This window comes from Sminthopsis crassicaudata, chromosome 5 (genome assembly GCF_048593235.1).
Source record: "Sminthopsis crassicaudata isolate SCR6 chromosome 5, ASM4859323v1, whole genome shotgun sequence".
NCBI classification, from domain to species: domain Eukaryota; kingdom Metazoa; phylum Chordata; class Mammalia; order Dasyuromorphia; family Dasyuridae; genus Sminthopsis; species Sminthopsis crassicaudata.
In genome coordinates this window covers 123,340,609-123,365,886 of record NC_133621.1, presented here as the reverse complement: position 1 = coordinate 123,365,886, position 25,278 = coordinate 123,340,609, and the positions used below count along the sequence as shown (strand labels likewise).

The 25,278-nt window shown below is 36.5% G+C and overlaps 1 protein-coding gene across 3 annotated transcripts in view; it reads right to left on the bottom strand.

Moving 5' to 3' along the window:
• Positions 1–24,967, bottom strand: part of FAM3C (FAM3 metabolism regulating signaling molecule C) — a 56,489-nt gene extending 31,522 nt beyond the window's left edge. Inside the window, exons 1-2 of one of the 3 annotated variants that reach the window (XM_074268141.1) lie at positions 24,745–24,967; positions 3,460–3,517 (exon numbers count right to left, since the gene is read on the bottom strand). In XM_074268141.1, the coding sequence (XP_074124242.1) occupies positions 3,460–3,472 (13 nt within the window). In that variant the 5' untranslated portion in view covers positions 3,473–3,517; positions 24,745–24,967. Of the gene's footprint in view, positions 1–3,459; positions 3,518–24,176; positions 24,551–24,744 lie in introns of those variants that run through there. The other 2 variants (XM_074268140.1, XM_074268142.1) reach the window with 2 other exon arrangements.
• Between the last annotated feature and the right edge of the window lie 311 nt (positions 24,968–25,278).

The window sequence follows — 25,278 nt, the reverse complement described above, 5'->3', positions numbered from 1 at the left end:
AGGTCCAAACTATTGGAAAGCAAAACAAGAAAGGCTTCAAGTACTGGCACAGTACTAGAACTATGCTGATGTCTAAGGACCAGGTCAGCTAAACTTAAGAAAGCTAATGAGGTTGGGCAAATGTCATTCAACTAGTATCTTCAAGGCCATCTATTTTATCATGTTGTGATGTAGAAAATGCCTATACCAACAAAATCGGAGATCCCTGAAGTAGATTTAAGCTTTAATTTCTTAAAATGATAGGTCTTTTTGGAATTTCATTTTTGTGGTGGTGGTGTTTTTACAAAAGGCATTTCTAAAAATAGCTAACTAAAAATATTTTTTGTTTAAAATGTATCTCTTTCCTTAGTGGTCAGCATTGTAAAGGAAAAGACACTGGAGTGCAGAAATGCCTGAGTTCTAACCCCAGCTCTGCCACTAGATAAATCCAGGTTACTTAAAGCAAATCACTTACCTCTCCAAACCTTAATTTCCTCAAGTGTAAAATGAGGGATTTGGACAGATATATTCTAAAATTACATTATTCGATGGCTTGTTTGTTCTAACACATCTTAAAGATACTTCAGAGAAATATCCCCAAGGAATACAATCTATTGTTTGCCTATGAGATGACAGGTTATTAAAATTACCTAATCTCTATTGCGGGTATTTACTAAGTATTTATGAGAAGCAGATACCTCCAGGGCATAGGCAATTCACAGAAAAGAAACAGGGTTTCAAGGTAAAGCTAGAGAAAATAGCAGGCAGGAAAAAGAAGAAAACAGGAGAAAGCCCATCACTAAAATGCCCCATCCCCTCAGATTATCTATGGAGAGCTTTCTTAAACTTCTTTCACTTGAGATGATTTTTCGATGGAGAAATTTTTCAAACGTTTACTAATAATCATAATTTTGCAACCCCATATGGGGTCATGACCCAGTTTAAGAAACTGGGATATATGGAATAACGCATATTTTTATGCTTACAATCCTTCACCAAAAGCCTTTTTACATTTCCTTAATATTTTGTGGAAATAATTATTTAATAATGCTTTCCCTACATAGTTTTTTTAACATTAGTTTTTTTAACTGCAGAATATCTAGTCACTGGCCCTATTTATCCTTTACATATTATTTTACCCAATCCGCTGTACTAGTTCACCTTCCACAATCCTATAAAAAGGGTTAACATTCATTCTTCATTTCTAGAACTCACTCACCAAGCTTGCAAAATGGTCTTGCTACCTGTTCTTCAAACAACATTGTATATCCTATCAAGTCTCTCTTCATGTGATCAATATGAGAATGTGTTTTGCTAGACTATGAATATTTATTGTCTTTTTCCCCCTCAATGCTATTTTATTTTTCAATTACATTTATAAAGGTAGTTTTCAACATTCATTTTTATAAGATTTTTGAGTTCCATATTTTTTCTCCCTCTTTTCCTCCATTCCCCAAGACAGCTAACATATCTAATAGGTTACACTTCATCATTCTAAACATATTTCCACATTAGTCGTGTTATGTTATAAAGGAAAAAGCAAGCAAACAAAAAAAGATGAAAATAGTGTGATTCCATCCACATTCAGTCTCCATAATTGTTTCTCTGGATGAGGTTAGCATTTTCCATCCCATGTCTATTGAAATTGTCTTGAATTACTGTGTTGGTGAGAAGAGCCAAGCCTATCACAGTTGTTCATCACATAATCTTGTTACTACATACAACGTCCTTCTTGTGCTTGTCTATATTTATTACATGAATTTTTTTCTTTTTCAATATGAGGGAGGGATGGAGAGAGAAAAAAATAAATGTTTTTTAATTGAAGGAAAAAAAGAAATCTATTCCTACTTTAATCCATTCTCTATATAGTCATCTAATAAATTTTCTTTGAAGGGAGTCCAACATTGTTACACCCCTATTTAAATGCCAGTGACACTGTTACCTTTTAAATCAAATACAATCTCTTCTGTTTGCCTTTTAAATGAAGTTAAACCTAGCCTCTTATCTTTTTCCCTTTTTTTAATATACATTACTCTCTATTATGCACTCTATAGTCAGGCAATATCAGGTCCCTAGCAGCTTTTCTTATACAATGTAATTTTCTACATTCTCATCATCTGGATGACTGCCCAGCCACACTGATGGCAGGAATGTATTCTGTTCTCATTTCTGCCTTTGGGAATCCCTCATTTCCTTCTGTTGTGTCCTACTTTCTAGAGCCCCCAAGTTGGGGTGATTAAAATATCCTGCTTTCTAGAGCCCCTAGGTTGGGGTGATTAAAATATACTTTTCTAGTGGAAAAGTGATGAGGCGGGACTCCTGAGGATGGTAGAAAAATGGAGTCCATTTATTTCAAGGACTTTCCCCTTTCTATACCCTCATACCATTACCTAACAAAAACATTGGGCATGTGCCCAGTTTATACTATGTGTGGGACCACATAAACAACTTGCTATTGTATGTAGTTTGCCACCTGGTATCACTCTGTCACAACACAGGTTGTCACCATTCCCTGACTTCTTAGGAAGGCCAAGAACCATTAAGGGGGATGGGGAGCCAAACCAGACATTGTTAGCAGGTTCCCTTAGGGCTCAAGGGTCTTACACTTCACCCAGAGTTTCCCCACTGTCTGTGATCCTCTACATCAAGGGGAAGCTACATGATTCAGTGAATACAACACCGGCCTTGAAATCAGGACCATCTAAGTTCAAATCCATCCTCTATCACTTAAAATTAACTAGTGTGATTTTGGGCAAGCGACAGCTCCAACTATTTCGAGGAAAACATAAATATAAATATACACATATACATTTAAGTCAAGCACCATTTTCCACAAGCAATCTTTTTAGACCCCCATCAGCTGCAACTCATCCCCTTCTCCCACCCATATAACCTTCTACATTTACATTTGTCTCCTTTATTAAAATTTGAGCTCCTTGGAGACAAAGACAATCTCATTTTTTTTAAGGCATACTGTCATCACTTAATAAATGTTTCTTGACTGACTGAAATAACTGCTTTCTGTCTTCAGTGAACAATTTCTAGTTTCCTTTCCCATGAAGTTATTTTGTATAAGTTTAAGTTTACTTCTGTACATGCTAAGATATGTTCTCTATCACAAGTTAAGTTCTAGTGCCTTGAAAACATTAAATATTTTAAAAATATTGACTTTGAATTTACTCTATATGAATAGAAGACAAGAAATTTCAAATTTTAAGATTCATTTCTTAACAAGCTTCAATACAGGATCAAGAATACTATTTGAAGAATATCCAAAAAAATTACTTCGTTCATCAAGCACAAATTATGTGACCATCATCAAGAAAAAGAATACTAATATCACATTTCCCCAAATTAACATTTTGATTGTTCCTCAGATAAAAGATGAAAAAAAAAAAAAAACACCTCCCAATCTTTTTATTCATTAATGAACAATATATTTCCAAAGTAATGCAAGTACTAGTGAAATAAATATCTTACCTGCCATCCTCATGTTTACGTTTTTCAGTCTATGGCACTACTTCATTAAATAAGCATTCTGAAACAACCAAAAAAATTATTAGATCTATATTAGTATAACTACTTAAAAGCTATCATTTTAACTTTTAATTAAAATTCAACTATTTCCCAATAAATGGCATTATAGATTTTTTTTCCCTAAGTATTTTACTCACTGACTTCTCAGAGAGGCAGAGGTTTTACATTAACTAACATATTAACTATCCAAAATTTTTTTAAAAAGCTTACACTTATGACATTTTGGAAACATATAATACCTTACATACATTTTTCATTTGATTTTTGTTCCCACTCCTCATTAATGCCATTATAGCAGCCATTCTCTCCCTTGTAACAAAGTTAAACAGTTAAGAATAAATGGGTGGCAAATTAACTTATTGCTACATTTCATATCCATAAGCTTCCCAGTTCCCTTTGCAAATGAATGATATTGACAGGAGTGAATCCTGAAACTAGATTTAGAGCAGATTCCGAAATGTCTGGAAAAAAAAACATACAAGTTTTTTGTTTTTGTTTTTTTAATTTAATAGTTTTTATTTACCAGATATATGCATGGGTAATTTTACAACATTGACAATTGCCAAACCTTTTACTCTAATTTTTCTTCTCCTTCACCCCCCAGGATGGCAGGTTAACCAATACATGTTAAATATGTTAAAGTATAAATTAAATACAATATATGTATACATGCCAGACAAGTTTTTTCCAAATTAAGCAGCATCATTCAATGGGAGATCTTGGTCAAATCACCCTCCATTGATCTTTTGGGGGGGCATGGATCCTCTTCAGGAAATTCCCAAGGCTCTGGGAAAAAAGCCTTCAAGATGATTTTATTCACTTGGAGATCTGGGCATGATATTTCCTATAGAGAGGCTTGAAACTTCTAGATAACAATTCTCTTCTCAATTGGAAATCTAGGCCTGGGGGCACTGACAACATTGAAGGATTCTTATTCAATTTTCAATGAAAGTCCTAGCCCCACTGCCAATAATAGACAATTTTGAACTCCAAATCTCTGCAGAAGTATGAAGTAGGATTATGCTTTGCCAAGGGATCTCTCTTCTTGGCACAGCTGCCTAACACGACTCTTGCCTGCTGTGAAAATACCCTCTTCTCATTGATAACCTTTGTTATTTCTCTGACAGGACCTTGCCACTGAGGAATTTATCTTCCTAGCAAAGCTGGCTAAAGTGCAATAAAAATCTCTTTTGTCATTCAGACTTTTTGGGTTCACTAATTCTTTCACTTTGGACCTGTGCACCAACAGAGGGGATTCCCACCTAAATTCTCACACCTCTCCACTACCACTACATACACGTCATTATGGCTAAACTTTTTGCTTTTTTTTGCTTTTTGAGTCCAAATTGTTTGCTATAATCAATTAAAATGCAGTTCTAGTATTTTCATTAACGCTAATGTAATCATAGTATTGTTCTTTCTTCAGTTCATCAAGCTTCTCCATGATTCTTTAAATCATTTGTCCATTGTCATTTTTTAAAAAAGCAATAATATTCAATTGTATTCAAATACCATGATTATTCAGCTCTTCAACTTAGGGGACCCCTCACTTTATTTTCAATTTTTATATAAAGTAATTTGTTTAATATATAGTTAAATTATTATGAATTCAATTGCCTTCAGATATCTAAATTGTGGTTCGTTATTTTTACTCATATTCCTTCCATCCTTTGAATCAAATTTTTAAAAATTGAAAGTTTTCTTTGTAATCTAGTGTAGCTTGTTTTATTAATTTCAAAACATCATTCTGAGAAGGGATCCACAGGAAGTCACCAGACTTCCAAAGGATTCCATGGCGCACACACAAAAAAAGATTAAGAACTTCTGAACAAAACCCCTTGTCTAGGATGCTGACTCTTAAAATCAAATCTAAATTACTTGCATTGGTGGAAAAAACTGTAACATAGATAATCAAGAAATATTCTATCAGGTTTCAGAATGATTCAAAGGTATTAAATGGCTATTTTAATATGGCCATAATAAAACTAGAAATTTATAACCACTAAGGTTATAATGAGGAAATTGGGAAAGACATGAGGATTAGTCTCCTGTGACTATCCTAGAAGCATCCCTCCCCCCAAATGATATCAAGCACCTGTCTATACTTTAAATCCAAAAAAGGGAATTGTTCTGCTTCTTATCCCACTATCACATGCTTAATTTTAATTATAAAAGCTTCTGGTTGTAGAAAAGCTAGCAAGATATTAAAAGGAGCTAAATAGCTTCTAAACAGATGCCTATAAGCACAACACTTGATCTTAGCCAAAAGGCCAAAACTCAATTACTTATGATTTTAATTCAAAAGAAAAACCATGGCACATGTCAATCATATTCTTTTACTCAACTCCAAATTCAAATACATCAAAAAAAGAAGAAGTTTTAATTGAGAAAATAAAAGAATTAAGGGAGGAAAAAAACTTAATGCACACACACAAAAAATATGTTGTGCACAATATGCATTCATAAAAAAAAGATTAACACAATTGGTGTCTTCACTATGTTTCTAGTCTATGGGAAAAGAGATACAACACAAATAAGTATAATACAAAATAAGCCAAATTAAGGGCCATATTATCATGGAGGAAGAAATATCATTTCCAACTGGAGGAATCAAGAAAGTCTTCCTGGATATGGTATAAGTAGAATTTCAAAGTGGAATGGAAAATGGCATTCCAGTACCTTGGGAAAGAATAGTTGAGGTGGCTATAGTATCACCCGTGGTGGTAATTGAAGCCTCTACTGAAGGTCATGGCAAGTGGACTTTAAAGAAATAGACACAAAAGATCATAAAAGGCAAAAATCAAGAAAACAACATAGTAAATATGAAAAAGAAGAGAGAAAAGATTCAAGAATAAAGAGGAAACAAACACAAAAGACTGAGAACTTTGTTTTCAGTAGCATCCAAATCTTCATCACCCCATCTGGGATTTTTCTAGTGGGGGAAGGGTTGGCAAAGATACAGGAGTGTTTTTTTTTTTTTTTTTCAGCTTGTTTTAGAGAGAAGGAAACTGGGGCAAACAGGATTAGGTGAGTTGGCCAGGGTCACAAAATTTGGAAGTGTCTTTGAGCTACATTTGAACTCAGGTCCTCTTTACTCCAGGATCCACTGAGCCATTTATCTGCCTCCCAAAAGATACAAAGACAAATTCAACAAAACTGGATAATATGCTGAATATGAGGGAAAAGATTGAAAGATAAAGGATTCAAATACAAAAGAGTGTCATTGGAAGAAATAAAAAATCAAAAACAAGATCCAATTTGAGAAGAATTATTTTCATATTTATAAAATAGCGTTTCCATGAGATCATTGTACACGATAAGATTACATGATGATCAATCAAGATAGACTTGGTTCTTTTTCAACAATGAGGTGATTCAAACTAATTCCAACAGACTTGTGGTAGAAAGTGCCATTCATATCCAGAGAGAGAACTAGAAAAACTGAATGTGTATCAAAGCATAGTGTTCTCACTTTTTGTTATTTGCTTGGTTTCTTTTTTGTTCCAATCTGATTTTTGGTATGTGCAGCATGATAAATATGGAAATATGTTTAAAAGAATTCACGTATTTAATCTACATCAGAATGCTTGCTCTTTTGGGGAGGAGAGGGAAGAGGGAAAAAAATTTGGAAAAGGAGGTTTTACAAAGGTGAATATTGAAAACTATTCTTGACTGTATTTGGAAAAAAGTTTCATGAATTACCTTGCTTTCCTAGATAAAACTTTTTTAAGGCAACAGAGATCAAAGTATATTCATAGGCAGAGAGGTAAAGAAGATATTAAAAATGTTAGGAATGAGAAAGGAAAAGGGCAAGGACTCAAAGGCTGGAAGCAATGGTGTCTGAAGCATAAAGAGTTCTGGATTTGGAATTTTAAATATCTACGTTCAAATACTCTTTATTCCCCTTCCCTGCCTAATCCTGGCCCTTAAAATGATTGGAGAAGGAAGGAAGGAAGGAAGGAAGGAAGGAAGGAAGGAAGGAAGGAAGGAAGGAAGGAAGGAAGGAAGGAAGGAAGGAAGGAAGGAAGGAAGGAAGGAAGGAAGGAAGGAAGGAAGGAAGGAAGGAAGGAAGGAAGGAAGGAAGGAAGGAGGGAAGGAGGGAGGGAGGGAGGGAGGGAGGGAGGGAGGGAGGGAGGAAGGGAGGGAGGGAGGAAGGGAGGGAGGGAGGGAGGGAGGGAGGAAGGGAGGAAGGGAGGAAGGGAGGAAGGGAGGAAGGGAGGAAGGGAGGAAGGGAGGAAGGGAGGAAGGGAGGAAGGGAGGAAGGGAGGAAGGGAGGAAGGGAGGAAGGGAGGAAGGGAGGAAGGGAGGAAGGGAGGAAGGGAGGAAGGGAGGAAGGGAGGAAGGGAGGAAGGGAGGAAGGGAGGAAGGAAGGAAGGAAGGAAGGAAGGAAGGAAGGAAGGAAGGAAGGAAGGAAGGAAGGAAGGAAGGGAGGGAGGGAGGGAGGGAGGGAGGGAGGGAGGGTTCTTTTGATTTCACAAAGGATTCAATTATGCTTTCCTTATCCCAAGAGCAGTCTCCCTTTTGTCCTTCAACAAAACTCTTTTTCCTCTGAAAGGACACTAAGGAGAATTTTACCCCAAATAAACCAGACAGCCAGAATATTGATATATTTGCCTTTGATTATCATATAATCTAACTTTCCAAATAGTCTTATTTTTGCCACAGTGATTTCTAATTCATGAAAGGGCATTTATTGAACAGCTATTATTTGCAAGTTACTTAAAAAAAAAAAAAAAATCCTACCAACAAGCAAACATTCAGGGAGGACAGGAACACAATAACTATTCAGGCAGTCAAATTAGAAGGAATTGCTAACTTGGAGGAAATCAGGGAAGGCTTCCAAAAGGGGTGAGTGGAATGAGGAACTCATAAGCTGATCCCAGGAGACTGTTCTATGCCAGGTGGTCAAAAATAAAAGCTGTCACTAAAATTTTGAAAAAAATAATAATAGACACCGCAAAGCTCTCTTAAATACATATCTTGCTACATTTAATTCTGTCTTGACTGGACAATAATTTACTTTTGTTTCATAAAACAAATTTCACTATGAAAACAGAAATATAAGCAAAGTCATGAAAAACAAACATTTAACATACTTTAGAACATTTTTTAAAAATATCACTCATTGGGGGTCAGCGGGGTGGCGCAGTGGATAGAGCACCAGCCCTGAATTCAGGAGGACCAGAGTTCAAATCTGGTCTCAGACACTTAACACTTCCTAGCTGTGTAACCCTGGGCAAGTCACTTAACCCCAGCCTCAGGGGAAAAAAAAAAATTATCAGTCATTGAAATGCAAATTAAGACAACTCTGAGATACCACTACACACCTTCAAATTAGCTAAAATGAGAGGGAAAGATAATGCACAATGTTGGAAGGAATGTGGGAAAACTGGGACACTGATACACTGTTGGTGGAATTGTGAATACATTCAGCCATTCTGGAGAAAGATTTGGAACTATACCCAAAAAGTTGTACCCAAAACTGTACATACCCTTTGATCTAGCAGTGTTACTACTGGGCTTATATCCCAAAGAGACCTTAAAGAAGGGAAAGGGACCTGTATGTACAAAAATGTTTGTGGCAGCCCTCTTTGTAATGGCCAGAAACCGGAAGCTGAGTGGATGCCCATCAATTGGAGAATGGCTGAATAAATTGGGGTATAAGAATATTATTGTTCTATAAGAAATGACCAGCAGGATAATTTCAGAAAGGTCTGGAGTGACTTACATGAACTAATGCTGAGTGAAATGAGCAGGACCAGATCATTATATACTTCAACAACAATACTGTATGATGATCAATTTTGATGAACGTGGCCCTCTTCAACAATGAGATGCACCAAATCAGTTCCAATAGAGCAGTAATGAATTGAACCAGCTACACTCAGCGAAAGAACTCTGGCAAATGAGTATGAACCACTTCATAGTATTCCCAAACCCTCTATTTTTGTCTGTCTGCATTTTTTATTTCCTTCACAGGTTAATTGGACACTATTTCAAAGTCTGATTCTTTTTGTACAGCAAAGTAACTGTATGGACATGTATACATATATTGTATTTAACATATACTTTAAGATATTTAATATGGGGGGCAGCTCGGTGTCCCAGTGGATATAGCACCAGCCTTGAATTCAGGAGGACCTGAGTTCAAATCTGGTCTCAGACACTTAACACTTCCTGGCTGTGTGACCCTGGGCAAGTCACTTAAACCCAGCCTCAGGAAAAAAACAAAAACAAAAACAAAAACAAAACATATTTAATATGTATTGGTCAGGCTACCATCTGGGGGAGGGGGTGGGAGGGAAGGAGGGGGAAAATCAGAACAAAAGGTTTTGCAATTGTCAATGCTGAAAAATTACCCCTGCATATATCTTGTAAATAAAAAGCAATAATAAATAAATAAATAAAATATCACTCATATATCAATAATATGCTAATTACAATCCTTTTTTTCCCTATCCTATTCTGTTTTAAAGGGTATATTAAAGAATAATATAAATCTTTCAGACATCTATACAAGTCTTTACTTACTTGTATACTTGTTTACTTATTTACCTTACCTTACAATATAAACCTCAACCCCCCACTCAACCACCACCACTTGCATTCTTTTACTGATCAAGTGACACTAGATTCCTTGGTGTTATCACATAAGACAACACTCTATTTAACTTTGAGCCTTTCAATGATAGTCCCCTGTGCCTGGAACTTTATTTCTCCTTATCTACACTTATGTATCTTTGTGTATTTAAGTGTGTGTGTGTGGGGGGGGGGGGGGGCCTCATTTCAGGACCAATCAGAGCTTGGAATGCTCTGTCACAGACGGACACAAATAGTCTATATGAATATTTGGGGTGTGTTAGGATTACCAGGTGAGAACTCAGGTTGTCTGGACAGTGACAAGGTGAGAATGTGCTGAAAAACAGCCCTACTATGTGCCAAATGTATGTTGCTGCTGCTCTTGCTCCAGTAAGAAAAGCCTTTCCAAAAGTAATATTGTTACATTATATGGATGATATTTTGGGATGTGCACCCGAGGAACAAATGTTAGAAGTATGTCTACAAAAGACCATGGAAACACTAAAGTACTACAAACTGCATATAGCTACAGAAAAAATTCAAAGACATGCTCCTTTTCAATATTTAGGATATGAAGTATATCCTAAGACACTCACAGTACAAAAGCTTTCTTTAAGAACAGAGAAGTTGAACACCTTAAATGATTTTCAAAAATTAATAGGAGATATCCAATGGATGCATCCAGTGTTAGGCTTAACTACCAATCAACTACAACCTCTACATGACATTTTAAGGGGAGATTGCTTTAAATTCACCACACCAGCTTACAAAAGAAGCACAAAAGGCTTTGAGAGAAGTTGAACTGGCTTTATCCAATGTGTTTGAAAGAGTCACTCAAAAACCCTTGGAAATATCAGTTTTTGCTACAAAAGAGGCACCCACAGCAGTCTTTCATCAAAGAGACAGTGTGATTTAGTGGGTAAACCTCCCAGCACAACCACAACAAAGCCTTACTCCTTACCCAGTGCTTGTGGCTAGGATTTTATTAAAGGCTATTAACAAAGTAACACAATTATCTGGAATAAGTCCTGAAAAAATACACATTCTATACTAATGCACAAATTAATGTATGCTGTGAGACCATCCCAGAATGGCCACTACTCCAAATTTTGCACATGGATCTCCATTAAAGATAACCCGGCTACTACATAATTGGCAATGGATTTTTGAAGAAAAGGTTTCTAAGGTTCCTCTTAAAGGACCAACAATCTTTACAGATGCCTCCAAAGAAAATATTTGTGCTGTATACTCTCATGATTTAACCATAAAGAGAGTAGTCAGGACTCCTTTTCAGTCCACTCAACAGAATGAATTATTTGCTATCATGCTAGGTCTTACTTATTACCCAGGAGACGTAAATATAATTACTGATTCAGCCTACTCAGTAGGTGTACAGTACAAAGAATTGCCACAGTCCAAACAAAATTTGCAGCCTCTAATATTTATCAGCTCTTTAAGGAACTTCAAGAGCAAGTGAGAAAACATCCAGGCAAGATTTATATCTTGCATGTCCACTCACATAGTGGACTTCCAGGTCCTATTTTTGATGGAAATTCAAAGGCAGATAGCCTTCTAACCATGTTAGCCAGTAGTCCTTTATTTCAGTAAGCACCAGAATCTCATTCTAAATATCATCAGGCTGCTCGAGCTTTACGTTTACAATTTGGAATCACAAGAGAGGAAGTTAGGAGCATAGTAAAAAACTGTACAGCTTGTCTTCCTTTCCACGCTCCTACACTCCCTCCAGGGAAGAATCCTCATGGTTTGAGACGCAATGAAATCTGGCAAATGGATGTGACCCACTATAAATCTTTTGGTCGTCTGTCTTTCATCCATGTGGTAGTAGATACCTTTTCAGGATTCACTTTTGCAGTGCCAACAACAACAAAAGAGACAGCCCGAGTGGTCACTGAATTCCTTATCCAAGTATATGTAATTATGGGTGTGCCACAAGAAATAAAAACAGATAATGGACCTACATATAGTTCTAAACATTTTGCGCACTTCTATGCGCAGTATGAGATATTACACGTTACTGGAATACCTTTTAATCCGCAAGGTCAGGCAATAGTAGAGAGAAGAAACAGAGACATTAAGACACTCCTCCAAAAACAAAAGAAAGGGGAGCCACAGGTAGCCCTAGGGAACTTCTAAATTTAGTTCTCTATACCTTTAATTTTCTAATTTTTGACAAAGATGCACTGGCTCCGGCAGACAGGTTTTATAACCCACCAGAAGGGCAGTGTCCAGTGCAAGCAGCTCCACTGTCCTTAGATAATCACCAGGTGATGTGGAGACACCCAGAAAGTGGTGAATGGAAGGGACCAGATAGGTTAACTGCCTTGGGGAGAGGGGTTGCTTGTATTTCTTCAGATGGAGAAAGAATCAGATGGGTGCCATGGAGTCGTATTCGCCTTGTCCATCAGAGAGAGACAGAAAAAGAGAAAGACCTCAAAACAAAGGAGAAAATCTAAGGAACATCTGACACTGAAAGAGCATGGCTAATAAGAAGACTGTTAAAGAACTTTAAAAACCAGCAGGAATCATTGGACTTCCTAACATAAGATGAGACTAATGGACAATGGACTTATGGACATTTATAAATTTTCAATTTATGATTATTTGATCATGTTATTTGTTATATACTTCTAGCATGTATTATGTTACTATGTGCTTATGTAATTTATGTAATTACGTGTAAAACCTCCCATATTGATGGATTTATGTTTCAAGGTCATGACTACCCTATGTTCTAAATCAAAAGAAAGGGGGAGATATTAGGATTACCAGGTGAGAACTCAGGTTGTCTGGACAGTGACAAGGTGAGAATTCAGGTTGACTTGACAGTTCTCTGGCTCAGAGCTTTGGTTTGGGCCTTTAAAGGGAGTTTACACCTTAGGAATTCTAGGAGAAGCAAGCTCATTGGTTGAAGTGGTTCTTCCCAGAAGCCCTTGCATTATCCCACGCCCATTCTCTAGGAGGATAAAGAGGGCAGCACTCCAGAGATAGACAGTCTCTACTTTAGACCAGGCTTGACACGGCTCTCTGCAGGAAGGGAAGTCACTTCTCTGGATGATAGTTAATGGCAATTATCTGGAGACAACGGTTCTCTACAGGAAGAAGAATCTGTCCAAGAGATTTGAGTTGACACAGCAGATCTCCTCCCAGAGAGTGATCGGCAGCTTCTGGAGACAACAGCACGTTATAATGGTGGATTGTCTCACTTTGCTCATCTCGAGTTTATTTTGGGCTAATTCAATTTTGCTTTGTTCACAGAGCACACCATCTTCTCTGAAGAGATCATGCCATGTCGGATGGCCCTGTGACCCGTGCCACCCATGTCATACAATTGATTCTAAAGTTGCTAAGAGATACCTTGAGAGTGCCTTTGTTATCACTTTTTTGGCCACCTTATGAGTGCTCACCTGTGTGAGTTCTCCATAAAATAAAAATTTTTGGAAAGCATACATTTGGTATTCAAACAATGTGGTCAGCCCAAGAGAGTTGTACTCTCTGCAGTGGAGTTAAAGTGCTTGGCCTTTTTACCTTTGTATCCCCAACACGTAAGACAATACCTGGCATGTATGTGCTAAATAAATGCTTGCTTATCAATGATCTCTGATGCAGATTTACTAGTGAAACTGAGTTTACCAAGCTACCATATCTGTTTTATAGTGCTCTGAAACAGCATGTAAAAATAAAAAACACTACATAAGATCTTCCTATGCAAAATATCCTTAATATATTTTCAGAAATACATCTTTTATTCAAAAAGAAAATAAGGTCAAAAACATTATAGAAATCCAAAGTGACTAAGAGTAATGTGAATAAATTCTATCAAACTTGGTTGGCGAAACGAAACATCAATCTTGGAATGGGTTAAATCCTAAATGATGGCTGCCCCACCACACTTAATTCATATTGAGCTTTTAAGTCTGCTAAAACCCCAAGGTTTTCTCTCACATGAACTAGCCACATGGTATTCAAGATCATAATATATTTAAAGCTGAAAGGGTCTTTATCCTTTGGAGATTAAATAATAACAATATGTTTATCTCCTGCCTCCTAACCCTTACCCCCTGTAAGTTAAAACTAGTTTTTCTTTAAAAGATATTAATACCCTCCTTAGCCTAAACTGATTCAGGAGATTGAAGGCTCAGACATCACTGCCTCATCTTCTGAGTTCAACAGTATCTCAGAGTAATTCCAGAAGCTTGGTTAATGGATCACAATGGGTAACAGATCTCAAGGAGCCTCACTTAGCTGAATCAACTTAAAGTATCTTCAAATGCACACCTTTCTTGAACATCTTTCCTGCTATGGGATTAAGTCTCTCTCTTAATTGTTAAGGGATTGTCTCCTTTTGTTTCAACACAGAATCTCAAGTATAAGGGAACTGGCCTGTCAATTCCAGTCCAGAAAAATGGGCTTTGAAGAAACTGAGAACTAGAGAATTAGAGTACATAACTTATTTAAGATAATCAAATAATGAAAAAGATGTAATTTTAAAAACAGTTCCTTTGAGTCCAAAGCCAATACTCTATCCAATTACCTATACCACCATTTTCCCCAACCATTAATGAAGTTACTCTCAACTCAAGATTTTAAATTTAACCCAAATTGATTATTCCAGCCTGACCAGATCTATCTGAATCCAATTCTTCCATCTATTTTTTTTTGTTTTCTCAGCTTCAATAGTTTAATCTAAATTATTATAGAGCATCATGTTTATTACTATTTTCACTATCAATTCTTATGTATAAAGAACCATGAAATCTGAGTGATCTTCAAGAAGATAATAAGCAGAGACTTTCCCACTCTTGACTATTGCTGCTTCTCCCCTCTATCACCATCAATTTAAGTAAATCCCATTTTCCTAATAATATGGACAGTTGCAAAAAAAATTAGGACTACATCCTAGTTTATTAAAATTTTTCTCACTAATATATCATCTGAATTCTGAATTTAACAAGCTGAAACATTTATTACAAAGAACTTATCTAATTATAATTTAGTATCAAAACATCAAGGACAAATCCCAGAATCCACTCTGTCCTAATTCAGGAAATGTCACATTGCACATGAGCTCCAACCAGAAGTAGGCCAACAATGCCAAAACTGCAGATAAATCTCAATGACCTTCGAACAAGAGTGAGGCTTTCAAATGTTTGTATTGATGAAAAAAGGAAAAGTATACCAATCATATTACATGTACCAACTTTTTAAAAAGTATACCAATTTCAATAAAAAGACCCCAAGTTCTTTTGAATAAATTGAAGGATACAGTAAGAAAAAATCATATTAAAAGGCACATACACATGTAGGCTTAATTCAAGTAGAGTAGCTACACATTAGTAGCTAGATTCATTAGTCTCAACAGGCTCTTTCACCTTACATGCTACATAAACTCTCCACCTTCCTTTGGATAAAGTGATCAAATCTGACTAGACAGAAGTAGAATAAGGAGATTGTAAGGAAAACAGGATTAAAAAGTGACCACCAAAATTCAAATTTAATAACATTTTCTAAGAGGTTGCTTTTTGTAAGACCCAAGGTAAGCCCTGAAGATAAAACTCCTCATTTATTTTACCACTATTTTAAAGACTTGTATGGAATTGTTTTAAATGTTTTTCCTCCAGAGGAAAAAAGAACCATACCTATTTGATGTGCTTTTCAAATTCTAATTCAAACAGATTAATTTGTTTTTTTTTTTAATTTGACTCAAATATTTTTTCTGCAGCAAATATTCTTTCATTCTACTGGTTTTTAATGGTTATTTTCTTTTACCAATTATTCCATAAAAATGATAGAGTCAACATCAGAAGTCTTTGTTACGCTAGCTCAATTTTTAAAATGAATAAAATGGAGGATGGATAAGAAAATACTGATTCTTCCACTATTAATGACTGTAAAATTAGCTATTGATATACACCAATCTATTTTATATACATCTATGTATGTATTTATTTCCTCCTGATAGAGGGTAATTTACCAGAGTTATGTAGTGGATAGTATGCTAGGCCCATAATAAGATATTACCAGTGGTTTAACTCAGGGCAAGTCTCTCAACCACAGATTGCCTCAGTTTCCTCATCTGTAAAATGGGGATAATAATAATCACCTATAGTTAGTGAAGATAGGACTAAATGAGATATTATTGTAAAGCACATATCACAAAGTGCTTAGTATAATGGGCTTACATAAATGCTAATTTCTAGCACCACCCCAACTTCTTCTCAACCCAGGGCAAGGAAATGGTTCCCTTTGGTCTTTGTATTCTAGTCCAAGTAGAGTATTTAGCACCTAGCCAAATAATAAACAACTAGTTAATAAGAAAAGTGAAACAAATGTGCTTAATTCTAAAAAGCTGCTCTAAAAAGGTGAGATTGAAAAGGCCTAATAAAATTGTGTTTTAAAAATGTTTAGGGGACAAATAGGTGGCACAGCTGATAAGACTACCCTGGAATCAGAAGGACCTGAGTTCAAATTGGATTTCAGACACTTGACACTTATTAGTTGTGTGACCCTAGGCAAGTCACTTAACAAACTCCCTCTCTCCCATTGCCTCACAAAAAAAAAAAAAATTGTTTTATGTATTCAAATCACCAATCATTGAAAAAAAGTCACAACTTTGGACTTTAAAAGACTCAGTGAACATAGAATGTAGTCTATTCTTGCTCTCTGGACTATTTTTAAAGTTATTTATCCAAAGCTATGTGATTTCTTGCTAAACTAGATCTGATTTATTCAAGTTACATGAAAATATTATAAAGAGAAGTAATAACTATCAATTACAGAAACTACTCCTAATGACACAATCAGGAACAGGAGGAAAAGATATAAATCAAGAGAATGAATGGCAAATACCAACCGGGAAATACAATTAGGAAGTAACTAAAGCAAATCATTAACCAAACTAGGATTGACCTTACCTGAAAATCAGTCAAGTACTTTCATTCTTCATTTTCTACTTTGTTCTTCTGTAATGATGACTGTTTAAAAACAGTGAATTTCTAGAAAATCTCCTGGGGCAGCTAGATGGCATAGTGGATATAGCATCCACCCTGTAGTCAGGAGGACCCAAGTTTAGATTTAACAATTCTAGCTGTGTGACTTTAGGCAAGTCACTTAACCCCAATTGCCTGCCCCTCTCCCCAAAAAATTGTGCTACATAGTTCTTCTAATGGGCTCATATTTGTTCTTCTCTATAATGTAATATATCATAATATTGAGGTTCAAGGGGGACCCCAAAAAGACTGGGGTTCCAGATCAGTGTCATGAGATGTCTCAAAAGAATTTGCAGGTTCAGACTTACTCTGTTTTGATCAAACTCCCTGCCGTATTAAGATTTTTCTGTCTCCAAAAATAATTCAGATATCTGCTAAGAAACACTTAGTATGGGTTTAGATCTTAGTGCTGTGAGAAATACATGTTCAGTTGCTTGTCTCACTCATTGTGACCCCATTTAGGGTTTTTTCAGTAAAGACATTGGAGTATCTTATCATTTTCTTCTCCAGCTCATCCTAGAGACAAAGAAACTGAGGCAAATAGGGTTTAAGTGACTTGCCCAGGGTCACACAGCTAGTTAAGTATTAGAGAAAAAAAACAAATATCTCTAACCTTTGAGGAATTTACAATTTAGTTAGAGCAAAGTTATATATACCAGAATTTACAATTTAATTAGAGCAAAGTTATATATACCGGAAACAATCTAAATGGCTTATTTTGATAATGGAAATATCTTAGACAAAGCTTATATTACCATAAATTAATACATTTCAGAATTTAAATTGTTTATCCTCTCATTTATATTACATGTGGCATGTAAGTGGGTAGGAACAAATTTCTTCTTATTCACACACAAATATGAGTGCTAATATTATGTCCCAAGACTAATAAGGAAATCACATCTGACCTTCAAGTAATTTAAGTCAATTTTGAGGAATTACTGAAAAATAGAACACTTCTAGTGTGTAATAAACAATTTTTCAACCAAACTACCACCAGAGGTTAACTTTTGATAGTAAATGAATATTTTGAAGCAAAAGTTATCAAATTATCCTAGAAAAACAAATTGGTAGTAAATATTTAAGTGGTGACAATTTTAATTACTAAAGTGTTTATTTAATATTGCGTGAAACAGTAAACACTTAAGTTACAATAAAATGTCCTGCACAGATAAATGTTACATCTCAATGCTCTAAACTGAACTGTCCCAATGGCTAGAGGGAATAATGAGGCTATCAAATTGTTCTGCAGACCATAATGAAATTTCATTACAATTCCTCATTTCTCAGTTCTGATTTTTTTTCCTTTCTTATACCTTTTTTTCTTTACCATTTCACCTATTCCCATGGGCTTGAAGGATCACTTCCATGAAAAGAATGCTAAAATCCAATAACCAATATCCAGCTGTAACCTCTCTTCTAAGCTCCAAATTACATTGTTACTTATAAATAATTATATCTTAGACATCAGGATGATGCTCCACCCAGCAGGTCAAATTCAAAATGCTCAAAAATGAAATTTTTCTCCCCTCCCAAAAGTGCAAAATTTTCCTATTGCTTTTAATGGCACAATTTATCTTTCTAGTCACCTACATTAAATATAGAAGTTTTCTTTGATCTTTTTACTTAAACCAACTCTGCCCAGTTGTCAAGTCAACCTCTATAGAGCTTCTTCAATTCATCCATTTGCCTACCCTTCATACTGCCACCACTAAAGACTCTCATCACAACTCACTGATATTGCTGGAGTACCTCCTACTCTCCCTTCTTCCAGTATCTCCCCTTCATGAATCTGACAAATTAATTTCCCTAATATATAAAAAACTTTCAGTTATCTGCTACTGAGAGAAAACAACTAAACTGTCAAGAGTTCTTTACAATTTCTGTCTAGTGGAAGAATGTGGACTATGTAGTCAAAGTTCACATCTCTGCCACACCTATTGTCTCCAGAAAGAGATCACTAGGCTTCTTTGAATTTGAAGGGGTTGGACCAAAAAGCTCCCTTCTCTTTCTCCAAGGTCCAATTTAAGCACTGCTTTCTTCCATAAAGCCTTCCTTGACACTCCAAGATGAAAGTGATTCTCTCCTTAAATTTAACTAGAGAGCTATTAGAATCTGTTCTTGACCTTCTACCAAACTTTTGCCTAACCCCCAGACACATTCCCATCCCTAACATAAGTTCCTCCCCAACAGAGGCCATGCCACTTTTCCTCTTTAAGTTCTATCTCCAAGCACAACTAGAAAATCTTTCCCAGAGCAGCTATTTTATAGGGAAGCTGGGGCTCAATTATTGATATAGAGAAGCTATCAGTGGAGCTCTTAAGAATCAACCTTCCTTTCAGCTCCACAGCTGAAGCAAATTGAAACAAACAAGATCCCCAGGCAACCACAATCTGTGTTCTCACTACAACAGTTTTAGTGATATGTATAGAAAGTGGTCTATCATTTAAGAAAAAAAAAAGTCTGGATGAAACAGAAGCAAAAATAACTGGACATACCAAACAATAGACTATATCCTGTACAATCATAAAATGCGGACTCTAAAATGGAAAAACTGAAAGAAGCAGCCAATATTATGGCTAGTTGAGAACTGTAAATTCTGATATTAAATGATCTGCACTGAATAATAACTAATCTCACAATGGCTAAGATGCTCTTTGCCCTTCCAGATGGCACAAAATACATTTTAAGGCAACGAAGGAAGTAAAAAGCTGAAATATTATCAAGTTTTAAAAAAAGGAATGAGGAAATAAGAAAAAGAGAGCTGGAAATTACTCAAAAACCCCATGTTTCCAAAGAATTTTTTCTGAAGGTAAGCTATGAAGGATTAGGGTAAGTACATTACTTGCCTAGAAAGTGAATAATCATAGTCACCTACACTCACCAGAAAGTAATAGAAAACTAAACGGAATAAGATTCCCTCTCTGGTTTTCCAATATTGCTAGCTGAATAGAATCAGCAAATTTGAAAAGGGAATTTCAAAAGGTTTACAACTTAAAAATTATGGCTAAAATTATTCATATGTGCCACAATTGTAGGAGAGGGAAGAGGTGAATAAAAGCACCAGATAAAAGGAAAAAGTCTTAAAGCAAGATTTCTAGGACAAATAGGAAGGAAGGGGAGGGGAGGAGAAGGAGATGTTTTGGTTCCATGAAAACACCAAAAAGCACAATTTTATGTACAAATAAAGCATCACCATCTTTATCTCAAATGACTATTTACCTAATATACATGACTAGATTAAACAGTGATAAAATGCTGTAGAATGAAGCTTTTCAACAATCACTTCATAATTCCATTTAGTACAAATCATATTTTGCCTTTCAGTAATATTTTCTATTCATCTTAATTCTGGCAAATTGTTTATAAAGCATAAGCTAAACTTTTTGTTGTTGTTGCAAAATATTTTTGTACTGCAGTTTTTGTTGTTGTTGTTGTTAAGAGGAATAGTAAGGAAAAATAAAGGAATAGCTTTGACTATTTGAACTTTATTTTTAGAACTATTGTGCTAAATCAGATTGGAACATTTATTATTACCAGAGAAGATTTACTTTTTTCTTTGCAAAATTTTTTGTACCAGTCAAATTTTCAAACAATGAAAGTTTTTGTGAATTCTTTGACTAATTTATCTTGACGTTAAAAACCCTTGTAGAACCTGTTGAAACCACAATCAGTTTAGATGTTGATTCAATATTCATTTAACATATAACCAACATATAAAAACTTAACTCAATTGAAACTAAAAAAAAAAAAAAAAAAAAAAAAAAAAGATGCCAAAGAAATGACCTCAAATATAGTGTAAGGGACGACTGTCTTACTGAGGAAGAAAGAACACTATCAAGATCCCAGTTTAAAAGGCTTAAAAATTAAAGTGGAAAAGGTTGGATTTTAGTGCATTGCAGCAATAGTATAATGAGTATATAGATGTCTACCTTCAAAGATAAAAAGTCTTAAAAGGAAAATATTTTTTAAATTAAAATGCTATCAGAAACATCTCGAGAAATATAGAGTAATAGAATTTTGGATCTGAAAGTGTTCTGAAAGACAAATGCAATCCTCTTATGTCAAAGATAAAGAAATTAAAACCCCAAAATAAGCAACTTACTCCATGACCACTCAAACAGATAGCTGATGGCAGAACCAGGTCTCCTTATAGAAAGTTCAAGTCTTTTAAACCAACTCCAAAACATTTGGGTTATAATAGTGAGTTCTAAACTCTGCAGATTTCCAGGTGCTGTATCTAACTTCTTAGATCTCCCTCTTCTCTCCTTTCCATACCTCCATCAGCTTTTAAGAACCATAATAAGGCAGGAAAATATTTCTTCTAACCACAATGATAATTATAATTTAAGGAGAAACATTTCACTAGATGAAAAAACAAGAATTCATTTTGAAATTCAATGACATAGATAAGAAAGGGATGAATCTCTGGGAGAATGCTGGAGTTTATCACTCCCTAGAAAGACTAATCTACTATCACAAATTAGGAAAACAAAAATTGTAGAATGGTTGACTAAGGAACATGCAACGTTTTACCACTAGAAAGTTACCAACATTTAACCAAATTCCTCCTTTGCTGTATTTAATAAGGTTTGCAAAGAGATTAGATATTTCTTATTATGTGTCACAAAGCTAGGAAGTGTCTGATATTTGACTTAAAAATTAGGTCTTCCCGAGGACTTCCAGTAATTCTACAAACATAGCTGCCTCAATTTTAACTCAAATGAATTTTTTTCTTTTTTTCAAATTTGTATTTCCCCTTTAGTACTTTTACAATTTAAAAAGACATTCAATTACAGTAGTGCAGTGGCTAGAGTGATAAGACTGAAGTCAGGAAAACATCTTTAAGAGTTCAAATTTGACTTCACAGACATTTTATCTTTGCCAAAAAAACAAAAAAGTAACAAAGAGTAGGATATGACTGAAATGACTAAACATTTGATTCACATAGGTGGCTCACTGGATAGTGTGCCAAGCTAAGGTCAAAAAGACCTTAGTTCAAATCTGGCCTCAGACACTTAATAGCTTTGTGATCCTGGGCAAGACATTTTTTTGCCTTAGTTTCCTCATTTGTAAAATGAGTTGGAGAAGGAAATGGCAAACCACTCTAATCTTTGCTGAGAAAACCCCCAAAAGGGACCATAAAGAGTAGGAAATAACAGAAAAGAAAAATCAGTATTTCAAATACGTGTTAAATTTAAATTTTGTGTATGTATTCAATCATTTCTCCGAGAAATAAATTTTGAATAGCTTCATCAATTTCTGAATAATAATGTTGAATTTTAATCTAGTGAGGAAAAAAAAAAACATTAACAGACTCACATACACATTCAATTTAAAAAGAACTGGTAAACATTTAACTCTGCCTGGGGCTATTCACAACCACAATTATTTAAAAAAAAAAAAAAAAAAAAAAAAAACAGCTTCCTAGGTCAGAGATGTGTGTCAGCACAATGAGCTTGCTTTTTGGAACCAGGAAGACTAGGCTCCAAGAGCAACTACCATCTCTAATATCTGGCTGAGTAAATGTTTCTAAATGTCCTAGGCAACACTTTGAGAGGATAAATTGCAGAGAAGATTTACACCTAGACTTAATTCATCTGGGGAGTTCCCTATCAGTGAAACCAGAGGTCCCCATACTAATGCCCTAACAGGAAGTATGAAAATGAAAGAAATGACGTAATGGGAAGAACTACTGATTAAAAATCAAGCAGCCAGAGTTCATTAACTCTTCTTCTGACTTAAGCCTCTGGACCTCTAAATAAATGGCCCAGTGGAAAGAACACTGAACTAGGAATCAAGAACAATTATCTTCATGAGTTCAAATATGGTTTTAGACACAAAATTAGCTGTATGACTCTGAGCAAGTCAACTTACTCTATTAAATGAACTAGATGGATACAGACAAGTCACTCCAATATCTTTGCCAAGAAAACCCAAAAGAATCTGACACGACTTATTAAAAAACACACACAGAGCTCAGTTTTCCTAAGTAAAATGAAAGGCCCTAGCCACACACAAAGAAAGAATAAAGAAAGTCATTAGCCACACAAAGAAACACTCAAAAAGTCTTATTGTAATCAATGCAAATAGGATTTTGATTAGACTGAGAAGACCAACTTGCCAAGGATATGAGGAACTAACTAGAGATACAAGATTTACATACAGGGATACCCAATATATTGTTTTCTTTTGTGTGTGCAAGTACTTATAACCATAAGGAAAGACTTATTTGGTTGGGGAGGGAGAGCTAGCAGATTATAAAATGGGTGGAAAGAAAATATCAATGTAACATTTTAAAAAATACATAGGAGAGTAGAAAGCCAGAAGAGAACAGAAAAGTTGTAACAAAATTGCCTATGATGTTACATTTAATAAACATTTTACAAAATGTAACACGTTAGTTTCACATACAATTTCTGAATTTCTTCCACTTCAAATATTCTAAGTCTATAAATGTCATATGTGTAAGAAAAGAAGTGATACTGGTTGCTTGACAATCATTTGAATACTGCTTAGTTTTGCCAATTTATTGGTGAAAATCATTAAAATATGCCACTAATATATTTGCTTAATGTGGAAGATAAAGGAATTGTGAATGATACTGAAAGAACAGTAAAATTATAACGCTGCATGCAGCTGGTTCAGTATTAGTATAAAACATCACATTATTTCCTTTCCTTATACACAGATAGGGTAAACAAAAAAGAATTGTCATTTACGTGTTGTACTAAACTACAAGAAACTATTCATTTCTACAAAGAGTGGGTGAAGGCAATAGAAAAAAAAACAAAGGCACAACTATGAGAAACTAATTTCAAACTCCAAAAATGTCACGTTTTTATAAAACGGATAAAAGCAATTTTGAAAAAAAGCAAAGGCTCATCTATAAAGAAACCCAACTTCAAACTGTAAAAAAGAAAAAAGTCACAGATGCAGTTATCAGATATCTAAGGTCAAATTTTCCACTACTTAGATAGGAGTGATAGCTAATCTTGAGACAGATTTCCCTTTAAATCGGCAGTGTAGCAGGTGAGTCTTAAGGAAAATTCAAACTTCACACACAACACACACCTGCCAACCGCCCCCGCCCCCCACTCGAGCGTTCTTTCTGCTCTCCGCCTTAACAAGATGCAGACGCACAAAGCCACTTCAGCCTGGGAGCTGGCTGCAAGCCCAGGGTTAACCGAGTTCTCAAAGTGCCATCCTGCAGCAGCCTGGAGATGCAACTCAAATAGAGGAAAACGAGATCTGGGGCTCCCCGTAACTTCGGGCAATTCATTCAACCCCTCGGGCTCGTCAGGCTCAAGTGCAAGTGCAAGACTTAGGGATCGCCTTTGGGGTTCCTTAAAACTCCACCACTTAAAGGTGGGAGTGTTCCTCCAACTACCGGGCTTGGCGAGGGAGAAGGGGAGAGGGAGTGAAAGATAGGAAAGCTGGATGCTCTTTCTCCTCCGCCCAACTGCGGAGGGGCAACAAGCGAGCAGCCCCGCCCCGCCATATAGGGAGGTGGGCGGAGATGCCGCACCCCCGGGGCGCCCCTCCCCCTCGACCCCAGGACACCTGCGAGTGCGCGCGCGCGCCCGGGAGAGCGACTGTCCGAATAGTGCGCCGGTCTCCCCGCCTAGCCAACGGTCCTTACCGGCTCCCACAGCCTTGCCCGCCTGCCTGCCCGACCAACGGCTGCCACGCGCCTCCAATCCCTGCCCGAGGCCGCCGGGAATCACACACCTCAACCTCGATTTCCTTTCCTCTTCCTCCTCCTCCCCAGGTACCTCACGCTTCTCTTCCACCCTGGCTTGTGGACAGGAGGAAGCCCCGCTCCCCACCCCTGGCGTGCACCCTCTTCCCGCCCCTTCGCCCGCGGCGACCAATGAGCCCTGGCCGCCAGAGAAACCTTTCGCGCCCCCCGGTGGTGGAGGACTAAGTTGCAAGCCCCGCCCCTGGTTGGCCTCCATTGGCGGAGCAAGGAGGCAGCCCCCCCCCCCCCGTGGCTCCCGGACCGCTCAGTAAGAAGGAAAGGGCGGAGTCTCAGCAAACAGTCCCGCCCTTCCCTCCCCGCCCTTTCCCAGCTGAAGCCGAAGCTGTCTGATTTTTGCCACGTGGGAGCCAGCGGCTGCCACTGACTCTGGTCCCGACACTAGCGGCGGTAGTGCAGTTGTGTTCCTAGAAGGAA